At 46.0% G+C, this 12,215-nt stretch overlaps 1 protein-coding gene across 1 annotated transcript in view; it reads left to right on the top strand.

The window, feature by feature from the left end:
* LOC139414906 (sushi domain-containing protein 6-like) overlaps window positions 1-12,215 on the top strand; it is a 54,375-nt gene that overhangs the window by 37,634 nt on the left and 4,526 nt on the right. The window contains exons 3-4 of the mRNA XM_071162518.1: window positions 10,124-10,318; window positions 12,058-12,215. The exon at window positions 12,058-12,215 is cut by the window's right edge and continues 37 nt beyond it. Of these exons, the coding sequence (XP_071018619.1) occupies window positions 10,124-10,318; window positions 12,058-12,215 (353 nt within the window). The remainder of the gene's footprint in view (window positions 1-10,123; window positions 10,319-12,057) is intronic.

Raw genomic sequence — 12,215 nt, 5'->3', positions numbered from 1 at the left:
TAAAGGGCAATGGGCTCTATGACTGATTCAAGTATTTTTAGCCAGATCCTAATTGGTATGTTGAAATTTATGTTTCTTTTGACGGCATAGAAGACCCTTCTTGCCTTGTCTGTCAGATCGTTCACAGCTTTGTGGAAGTTACCTGTGGTGCTGCTGTTTAGGCTGAGGTATGTATAGTTTGTTGTTGTGCTCGAGGGCAACGGTGTCTAGATGGAATTTGTGGTCCTGGCAACTGAACCTTTTTTGGAACACCATTATTTTTGTCTTAGTGAGATTTACTGTCAGGGGTCCAGGTCTGACAGAATCTGTGCAGAAGATCTAGGTGAAGCTGTAGGCCCTCCTTGGTTGGGGACAGAAGCACCAGATCATCAGCAAACAGTAGACATTTGACTTCAGATTCTAGTAGGGTGAGGCCGGGTGCTGCAGACTGTTCCTGTGCCCTCGCCAGTTCGTTGATGTATATGTTGAAGGGGGTTGGGCTTAAGCTGCATCCCTGTCTCACCCCACAGCCCTGTGGAATGTTTTGTTGTTGTGGTTTTTGCCCATTTTAACTGTGCAGTTCCCTTTTATGTTCAAGTCCTATCAGGCACCAAGGGGATTAGACTCTTCAAATGAACCAAGTTATTCTTAAAAGAGAAGTACACAGACACAACTGTAGGACAGTTAAGCAGGGAGACTAACATTCATCCACTTGAAGCAGATTGTTGTTATTTCTCTGATGTATTATCTAGGACTAATTATACCGGGGTAGAAGCCTAACTCTCTGGTAAACTACCTTATAAGGAGGTTTAGCTAGCCCAGGAGGTTGGGAGAGAGGAAGAGGGGAGAGAGCTGTTCCTTAAGGCTGCTGTTCATTCCTGTGTGTTTGTCTCTGCCATCTGTCTGTCTGTCTGTCTCTGTCTGTCTGTCGACTTGCAGAATGATTAGACTATCTTCTTTGGGAGAAAGAGTCTTGAATTTCCTTGCAGTAGAGACACTAAACCTAATGAATTCTCTCCAGCCGGTGGTCTGGTGATAACGCAGTAGTTCGTTTCCTACTCATGATGTCATAGCACATAAAGGCCTGCTACTGCTACTGCTTTCAACACCTCTTAAAGCACAGAAGGCAGTAGAGTAGGTGTTGAGACGTTTTCTACCTAGTCCAATACTCTTCATCGTGCCATGCTTGTTCATGACTCCTCAAAGGTTGTTGTTTTGTTTAGTCATTTAATGACTGTAATCATCATTTAGACTAGACTTGTTATACACAGTCAGGCCTCTTGGCTAAACGTCAGTTTAGTGACACATTAATATGAAGATATGTATTGAGTTCCAGCACATCTTAACTCTAAAGCAGCGATCATGTTATACAGAGCCATGATTACACGGCAGTCCTTTCCATCTCCATATAGTGAACAACAAACCTGGTTTTAGAAAGAGGAATAACACCTTTCCCCCGTGTGACCTACTTGTTGTGTGTACTGACATGTATCTGTAACAGATTGATACGCACACCCTTTTAAAAAAAAGTTTATTTAACAAGCCAAGTCAGTTTAAGAACAAATTCTTATTTATAATGACGGCCTACCGGGGAACAGTGGGTTAACTGCCTTGTTCAGGTGCAGAATGACAGATTTTTACCTTGTCAGCTCGGGGATTCGATCAAACAACCTTTCGGTTACTGGCCCAATGCTCTAACCACTAGGCTACCTGCTCTAACCACTAGGCTACCTGCTCTAACCACTAGGCTACCTGCTCTAACCACTAGAGTACCTGCTCTAACCACTAGACTACCTGCTCTAACCACTAGGCTACCTGCTCTAACCACTAGACTACCTGCCTCTAACCACTAGGCTACCTGCTCTAACCACTAGGCTACCTGCCTCTAACCACTAGGCTACCTGCTCTAACCACTAGACAACCTGCTGCCCTACATACAACCACATGTTATTATTCTTAATTTATTGTTACGCATTATTTTTTATATCTGTAAAGTTATGTATTTTTAGCTGTAGTATTATTTATATTATTATTTATATTTATATTATTATTAGTATTATTCCCAAAGATTGGAAAGATGCCGCGGTCATCCCCCTCTTCAAAGGTGGTGACGCTCTAGACCCAAACTGCTACAGACCTATATCCATCCTGCCCTGCATCTCTAAGGTCTTCGACCATTTTGAATCCCACCGCTATGCAATCTGGTTTCAGAGCTGGTCATGGGTGCACCTCAGCCACCTCAAGGTCCTAAATGATATCATAACCGCCATTGATAAGAGACATTACTGTGCAGCCGTATTCATCGACCTGGCCAAGGCTTTCGACTCTGTCAATCACCACATTCTTATTGGCAGACTCGACAGCCTTGGTTTCTCAAATGATTGCCTCGCCTGGTTTACCAACTACTTCTCTGATAGAGTTCAGTGTGTCAAATCGGAGGGCCTGTTGTCCGGACCTCTGGCAGTCTCTATGGGGGTGCCACAGGGTTCAATCCTCGGGCCGACTCTCTTCTCTGTATACATCAATGATGTTGCTCTCGCTGCTGGTGATTCTCTGGTACACCTCTACGCAGACGACACCATTCTGTATACTTCTGGCCCCTCTTTGGACACTGCGTTAACCTCTAGCGTCGAGCAATCCCGTATCCGGGAGCGTAATCATAGCCTCAAGCTCATTACCATAACGCAACGTTAACTATTCATGAAAATCGCAAATGAAATGAAATAAATATATTGGCTCACAAGCTTAGCCTTTTGTTAACAACACTGTCATCTCAGATTTTCAAAATGTGCTTTTCAACCATAGCTACACAAGAATTTGTGTAAGAGTATTGATAGCTAGCATAGCATTAAGCCTAGCATTCAGCAGGCAACATTTTCACAAAAACAAGAAAAGCATTCAAATACAATCATTTACCTTTGAAGAACTTCGGATGTTTTCAATGAGGAGACTCTCAGTTAGATAGCAAATGTTCAGTTTTTCCCAAAATATTATTTGTGTAGGAGAAATCGCTCCGTTTTGTTCATCACGTTTGGCTAAGAAAAAAAACAGAAAATTCAGTCATTACAACGGCAAACTTTTTTCCAAATTAACTCCATAATATCGACAGAAACATGGCAAACGTTGTTTAGAATCAATCCTCAAGGTGTTTTTCACATATCTATTTGATGATAAGTCATTCATGGCAGTTGTGTTTCTCCTCTGAAGCAAATGGAAAAATGCACGCAGGTGGAGATTACGCAATAATTGCAACGGAGGACACCAAGCGAGCACCTGGTAAATGTAGTCTCTTATGGTCAATCTTCCAATGATATGCCTACAAATACGTCACAATGCTGCAGACACCTTGGGGAAACGACAGAAAGTGTAAGCTCATTCCTGGCGCATTCACAGCCATATAAGGAGACATTGGAACACAGCGCCTTTAAAATCTGGGGCATTTCCTGTTTGAAATGTCATCTTGGTTTTGCCTGTAGCATCAGTTCTGTGGCACTCACAGATAATATCTTTGCAGATTTGGAAACGTCAGAGTGTTTTCTTTCCAAAGCTGTCAATTATATGCATAGTCGAGCATCTTTTCGTGACAAAATATCTTGTTTAAAACGGGAATGATTTTTTTATCCAAAAATTAAAAGAGCGCCCCCAATATCAAAGAAGTTTTAACTAACCTCCAGATGAGCTTCAATGCCATACAACTCTCCTTCCGTGGCCTCCAACTGCTCTTAAACGCAGGGAAAACTAAATGCATGCTATTCAACCGATCCCTGCCCGCACCTGTCCGCCCGTCCAGCATCACTACTCTGGACGGCTCTGACTTAGAATACGTGGACAACTACAAATACCTAGGTTTCTGGTTAGACTGTAAACTCTCTTTCCAGACTCACAATAAGCATCTCCAATCCTAAATTAAATCTAGAATTGGCTTCCTATTTCGCAACAAAGCATCCTTCACTCATGCTGCCAAACATACCCTCATAAAACGGACCATCCTACCGATCCTCGACTTCGGTGATGTCATCTATAAAATAGCCTCCAAAACTCTACTCAACAAACTGGATGCAGTCTATCACAGTGTCATCCGTTTTGTCACCAAAGCCCCATACACTACCCACCATTGCGACATGTACGCTCTCATTGGTTGGCCCTCGCTTCATACTCGTCGCCAAACCCACTGGCTACAGGTTATCTACAAGTCTCTGCTAGGTAAAGCCCCGCCTTATCTCAGCTCACTGGTCACCATAGCAGCACCCACTCGTAGCACGCGCTCCAGCAGGTATATCTCACTGGTCACCCCCAAAGCCAATTCCTCCTTTGGTCGTCTTTCCTTCCAGTTCTCTGCTGCCAATGACTGGAACGAACTGCAAAAATCTCTGAAGTTGAAGACTCATATCTCCCTCACTAGCTTTAAGCACAAGCTGTCAGAGCAGCTCACAGATCACTGCACCTGTACATAGCCCATCAGTAAACAGCCCATCTATCTACCTACCTCATCCCCATACAGTATTTATCTTGCTCCTTTGCACCCCAGTATCTCTACTTGCACATTCTTCCACTGCAAATCTACCATTCGTGTTTTACTTGCTATATTCTATTTACGTCGCCACCATGGCCTTTTTTTGCCTTTACCTCACATTGCTCACATTGTATATAGACTTGTTTTTTCTACTGTATTATTGACTGTATGTTTGTTTTACTCCATGTGTAACTCTGTGTTGATGTATATGTCGAATTGCTATGCTTTATCTTGGCCAGGTCGCAGTTGCAAATGAGAACTTGTTCTCGACTAGTCTACCTGGTTAAATAAAGGTGAAATTAAACATTTAAAATAAATATATATATATATATATACACAGTGCATTCAGAAAGTATTCAGACCCCTCAATTTTCCCACATTTTTGTTACGTTATTATTGCCTTATTCTAAAATGGATTCAATACATCAAAAATCTCGATCTACAAACCAAGCCATTAGGTCAAGGGAATTGTCCGTAGAGCTCGGAGACAGGATTGTCGAGGCACAGATCTGGGGAAGGGTACAAAGAAAAGACAATTCTGCAGCTTTTAAGGTCCCCGAGAACACAGTTGGCCTCTATCATTCTTCAATGGAAAAAGGTTTTGGAACCACCAAGACTCTTCCTAGAGCTGGCAGCCCGGCCAAACCGAGCAATCAGGGGACAAGGACCTTGGTCAGGGAGGTGACCAAGAACCCGATGGTCACTCTGACAGAGCTCCAGAGTTCCTCTGTGAAGATGGGAGAACCTTCCAGAAGGACAACCATCTCTGCAGCACTCCACTATTTAATCAATTTTAGAATAAGGTTGTAACTTAACAAAATGTTGAAAAAGTCAAGGGGTCTGAATATTTTCCGTAGACATTGTATGTCGGTAAATTGGGGATCCTAATTCTAAAAAATATAACATTAAATTAGGCCTCTTCAACAAATAAGTAATTGATCTCTGCAGCTTGTTGTTGTTCTGGTTTCCCCCCCGAGAGATTAGAGAATAAGATTGAGTTGGAACCTGGGAGAGCATCAGTTAACAGACAAACAAACCAGCACACAGCCAGAGCAGAAAAGGCTGTAGAAACGTAAACAAACAGAGGAACTCAGACAGAATGGGAACAGTAGTCTCTTTTCCTCTCTGTCTCTCTCACTCTCTCTCTCGCGCTCCTCGCGCTCTCTCTCTCTCTCGCTCGCTCTCTCTCTGTCTCTTTCTCTCTCTCTCTCTCTCTCGCTCTCTCGTTCTCTCTCCCTCTCTCTCGCTCTCTCTCTCGCGCTCTCTCTCTCTCGCGCTCTCTCGCTCTGCTCTCTCTCTCTCTCTCTCTCTCTCGCTCTCTCTAGGACTGAAGATAGTCCGATCCTGTCTATTGACTTCAGACGAGATGCCCTACGGCCGTACTTGACAAACTGTCCCATCTCTCCCTGTTGTACTAAATGCCATCCTACCACAGAAACCTGCAAGTCACTCACAGACAAGTCCAAGCTGCTGAAAATACACACAGTCTGTCTGTGATGCTAATTTACCGTTGGCATGATTTTCATTTGTGCAGGTGGTAGAATATCAGTTAAGACTTGCAGGATTTGGGTTGATCTGTTCTTGCTTCTCATCAGATTTTAGCTGCAGGGTGTGTGTGTGTGTGTGTGTGTGTGTGTGTGTGTGTGTGTGTGTGTGTGTGTGTGTGTGTGTGTGTGTGTGTGTGTGTGTGTGTGTGTGTGTGTGTGTGTGTGTGTGTGTGTGTTAAAAGCAGTGAGTGTGTACTGGCGGCACACATTCGGAGAAGTAATGCTGTCTTCCTCATACTGTGATGGGAACACACACACACGCCCATCTCACACTGACACACACACACACACACGCCCATCTCACACTGACACACACACACGGCATGGTACAGCACCAGGACAGATGGAGTATGTGATCAGATGTCAGTGAACTCCTGGGCTCGACGGCTCATCCTGTCTTCATCGCGTGGCTTAGTGCTGCTGTCCTCTCCTGGCTCTGACTGGGATTAAAACTCGCTGGATAAATTGTCCTCTCCTGGCTCTGACTGGGATTAAAACTCGCTGGATAAATTGTCCTCTCCTGGCTCTGACTGGGATTAAAACTCGCTGGATAAACTGTCCTCTCCTGGCTCTGACTGGGATTAAAACTCGCTGGATAAATTGTCCTCTCCTGGCTCTGACTGGGATTAAAACTCACTGGATAAACTGTCCTCTCCTGGCTCTGACTGGGATTAAAACTCGCTGGATAAATTGTCCTCTCCTGGCTCTGACTGGGATTAAAACTCGCTGGATAAATTGTCCTCTCCTGGCTCTGACTGGGATTAAAACTCGCTGGATAAATTGTCCTCTCCTGGCTCTGACTGGGATTAAAACTCGCTGGATAAACTGTCCTCTCCTGGCTCTGACTGGGATTAAAACTCGCTGGATAAATTGTCCTCTCCTGGCTCTGACTGGGATTAAAACTCGCTGGATAAGCTGTCCTCTCCTGGCTCTGACTGGGATTAAAACTCGCTGGATAAACTGTCCTCTCCTGGCTCTGACTGGGATTAAAACTCGCTGGATAAATTGTCCTCTCCTGGCTCTGACTGGGATTAAAACTCGCTGGATAAATTGTCCTCTCCTGGCTCTGACTGGGATTAAAACTCACTGGATAAATTGTCCTCTCCTGGCTCTGACTGGGATTAAAACTCGCTGGATAAACTGTCCTCTCCTGGCTCTGACTGGGATTAAAACTCGCTGGATAAACTGTCCTCTCCTGGCTCTGACTGGGATTAAAACTCGCTGGATAAATTGTCCTCTCCTGGCTCTGACTGGGATTAAAACTCGCTGGATAAATTGTCCTCTCCTGGCTCTGACTGGGATTAAAACTCGCTGGATAAATTGTCCTCTCCTGGCTCTGACTGGGATTAAAACTCGCTGGATAAATATAAACTGTCCTCTCCTGGCTCTGACTGGGATTAAAACTCACTGGATAAATTGTCCTCTCCTGGCTCTGACTGGGATTAAAACTCGCTGGATAAACTGTCCTCTCCTGGCTCTGACTGGGATTAAAACTCGCTGGATAAATTGTCCTCTCCTGGCTCTGACTGGGATTAAAACTCGCTGGATAAACTGTCCTCTCCTGGCTCTGACTGGGATTAAAACTCGCTGGATAAATTGTCCTTTCCTGACTCTGACTGGGATTAAAACTTGCTGGATAAGTGACAAACTTTTTTAACAAATCAAAAACTGAAAAATTGGGCGTGCAAAATTATTCAGCCCCTTTACTTTCAGTGCAGCAAACTCTCTCCAGAAGTTCAGTGAGGATCTCTGAATGATCCAATGTTGACCTAAATGACTAATGATGATAAATACAATCCACCTGTGTGTAATCAAGTCTCCGTATAAATGCACCTGCACTGTGATAGTCTCAGAGGTCCGTTAAAAGCGCAGAGAGCATCATGAAGAACAAGGAACACCAGGCAGGTCCGAGATACTGTTGTGAAGAAGTTTAAAGCCGGATTTGGATACAAAAATATTTCCCAAGCTTTAAACATCCCAAGGAGCACTGTGCAAGCGATAATATTGAAATGGAAGGAGTATCAGACCACTGCAAATCTACCAAGACCTGGCCGTCCCTCTAAACTTTCAGCTCATACAAGGAGAAGACTGATCAGAGATGCAGCCAAGAGGCCCATGATCACTCTGGATGAACTGCAGAGATCTACAGCTGAGGTGGGAGACTCTGTCCATAGCACAACAATCAGTCGTATATTGCACAAATCTGGCCTTTATGGAAGAGTGGCAAGAAGAAAGCCATTTCTTAAAGATATCCATAAAAAGTGTTGTTTAAAGTTTGCCACAAGCCACCTGGGAGACACACCAAACATGTGGAAGAAGGTGCTCTGGTCAGATGAAACCAAAATTGAACTTTTTGGCAACAATGCAAAACGTTATGTTTGGCGTAAAAGCAACACAGCTGAACACACCATCCCCACTGTCAAACATGGTGGTGGCAACATCATGCTTTGGGCCTGCTTTTCTTCAGCAGGGACAGGGAAGATGGCTAAAATTGATGGGAAGATGGATGGAGCCAAATACAGGACCATTCTGGAAGAAAACCTGATGGAGTCTGCAAAAGACCTGAGACTGGGACGGAGATTTGTCTTCCAACAAGACAATGATCCAAAACATAAAGCATTATCTACAATGGAATGGTTCAAAAATAAACATATCCAGGTGTTAGAATGGCCAAGAATGACCTGAATCCAATCGAGAATCTGTGGAAAGAACTGAAAACTGCTGTTCACAAATGCTCTCCATCCAACCTCACTGAGCTCGAGCTGTTTTGCAAGGAGGAATGGGAAAAAATTTCAGTCTCTCGATGTGCAAAACTGATAGAGACATACCCCAAGCGACTTACAGCTGTAATCGCAGCAAAAGGTGGCGCTACAAAGTATTAACTTAAGGGGGCTGAATAATTTTGCACGCCCAATTTTTCAGTTTTTGATTTGTTAAAAAAGTTTGAAATATCCAATAAATGTTGTTCCACTTCATGATTGTGTCCCACTTGTTGTTGATTCTTCACAAAAAAATACAGTTTTATATCTTTATGTTTGAAGCCTGAAATGTGGCAAAAGGTTGCAAAGTTCAAGGGGGCCGAATACTTTCGCAAGGCACTGTATGTGTGTGTGTGTGTGTATATGTGTGTGTGTGTATATATGAAAATGACGTTTTTGACAGCACTAGTTACTCTATCGGGCCTTTCTTTCACAACACACCAATTATTTAGGGGAACACATGAAAGGAAGATATTGAACAGAAGAGGATGAGTCCTCTGAGACATTTTAGTCGACAACAGAGTAACACCGTGGTAACTCAAACTAACTATATGCCTGTTTTCAGGTGTGGATGTTGCAGTCTCACCATTTAGGACTAGCTTTGATAGTGAATGAATTGCACTGAGAGAAACAGAAATATAATCCTTCCGTGAGATGTCTTGGCAGGGGGGAGGGGGGTTCTTCCATCCTCTCGGCTCAGATCTCGGTACAGGATTCATCGACACGCGGCCCTCAGGCCATTAAGTGAAAAGGGGGACCGGGTCCCAGCAGTAGGTGCCAGTCCCACCATCACAGAGACAGAGATACAGAGCTGTGTCTCCCCTCCACCTCCTCCTCTTCCTCCTTCCCTTCATCCTGCCGTCACGCAGAGACAGTACTAGTCCACCAGGCCTCCTCTTCGTCGTCGTGGGTTACGGCACACGGAGGGGGTGCCCTTGCCAGACGTAGAGACTCAGAGAGCAGTGACCAGCACAGCCTGCTTTCTGTCACCTCCGTAGTGAGAAAAAGACTCAAATCACCAAGAATTTCCACTAATAATCAGAAATACACATGATGGTGTCTAAACGTAATCAAAGTATGAAATTATTGTGATTTTCAAATTCAAATTTTCAAAAAATTGTCTTTTTGGACCTAGTTGTGGTCAATTTGCAGCGTACAAATTATTATCATTGTTTTACGCCCCCCCCCCCCCGACCATTCACTCTTGACAAAAATGTAGTTGCCTTCTCCTTCCTTAAGATCAGATTGAACTGAGAAAGATAGGCGTCCTCTCCCCATCTCAGTGATTTTAATTATCTCTCCTCTCTCCTCTCTGTCTCCTCCAGGATGTCCTCGACCGGTGGCCGTGGTGCACGGGGAGCTGGTGAACCAGACGGAGGCGAACCGAGGCTCCTTCCCTCCTGGTACCCTGCTGTCCTATGGCTGTGAGCCGGGCTACGCCCCCGATGGACCCGCCTCCATCACCTGTACCACCACTGGGACATGGACCCGCCTGCCTCTACGCTGCATCAGCACTAATGGTTAGCAACACACACACACACTGTCATACGAACCAACTGGGGGAGCTATACGCAACACACACACACACACACACTGTCATACGAACCAACCGGGGGAGCTATATGCAACACACACACACACACACACACTGTCATACGAACCAACCGGGGGAGCTATACGCAACACACACACACACACACACACTGTCATACGAACCAACCGGGGGAGCTATATGCAACACACACACACACACACACACTGTCATACGAACCAACCGGGGGAGCTATATGCAACACACACACACTGTCATACGAACCAACCGGGGGAGCTATACGCAACACACACACACACACTGTCATACGAACCAACCGGGGGTGCTATACGCAACACACACACACTGTCATACGAACCAACCGGGGGTGATATACGCAACACACACACACTGTCATGCGAACCAACCGGGGGAGCTATACGCAACACACACACACACACACACACACACACACTGTCATACGAACCAACCGGGGGAGCTATACGCAACACACACACACACACACACACACACTGTCATACGAACCAACCGGGGGAGCTATACGCAACACACACACACACACACACACTGTCATACGAACCAACCGGGGGAGCTATACGCAACACACACACACACACACACACACACTGTCATACGAACCAACCGGGGGTGCTATACGCAACACACACACACTGTCATACGAACCAACCGGGGGTGATATACGCAACACACACACACTGTCATGCGAACCAACCGGGGGAGCTATACGCAACACACACACACACACACACACACACACACTGTCATACGAACCAACCGGGGGAGCTATACGCAACACACACACACACACACACACACTGTCATACGAACCAACCGGGGGAGCTATACGCAACACACACACACACACACACACTGTCATACGAACCAACCGGGGGAGCTATACGCAACACACACACACACACACACTGTCATACGAACCAACTGGGGGAGCTATATGCAACACACACACACACACACACACTGTCATACGAACCAACCGGGGGAGCTATACGCAACACACACACACACACACACTGTCATACGAACCAACTGGGGGAGCTATATGCAACACACACACACACACACACACTGTCATACGAACCAACCGGGGGAGCTATACGCAACACACACACACACACACACTGTCATACGAACCAACCGGGGGAGCTATACGCAACACACACACACACACACACTGTCATACGAGCCAACCGGGGGAGCTATATGCAACACACACACACAGTCATACGAACCAACCGGGGGGGCTATACGCAACACACACACACACACACAGTCATTACAAACCAACCGGGGGGGCTATACGCAACACACACCAGTACTTGTCCTTCCTTATGCATCTTATTGGCTTTTTCTAATCTGCATTGATTAGAATACTTTTCTGACCTCCCTCCCCCCTCCCCTCCACACTTCCCTCTCTCTCCCCTCCTTTCTCCCCTCCCCCCTCCCCTCCACACTCCCCTCTCTCTCCCCTCCCTTCTCCCCTCCCCTCCTCTCTCTCCCCTCCCCTCCCTCCCCTCCTCTCTCTCCCCTCCCCTCCTCTCTCCCCTCCTCTCTCCTCTCTCCCCTCCCCCCTACTCTCTCTCCCTTCTCTCTCCTCTCTCCCCTCCTCTCTCCCTTCTCTCCCCTCCTCTCCCCTCTCCCCTCCCTCCATCCTCTCTCTCCCCCCAGTGTGCCCCCCTCCCACAGAGCCAGAGAACGGAGGGTACAGGTGCCACCCGTCTCCCTGCCACCACCTCACCCAGAAGACCGTGATAGAGTACTTCTGTGACGAGGGCTACGCTCTGAAGGGGGACCTCAAGTTCCTGACCTGTCAGAATGGGGAGTGG

The sequence above is a fragment of the Oncorhynchus clarkii genome, chromosome 8, assembly GCF_045791955.1.
Source record: "Oncorhynchus clarkii lewisi isolate Uvic-CL-2024 chromosome 8, UVic_Ocla_1.0, whole genome shotgun sequence".
In the NCBI taxonomy this organism is placed as follows: domain Eukaryota; kingdom Metazoa; phylum Chordata; class Actinopteri; order Salmoniformes; family Salmonidae; genus Oncorhynchus; species Oncorhynchus clarkii.
This window is presented reverse-complemented; position numbering and strand designations above follow the sequence as displayed.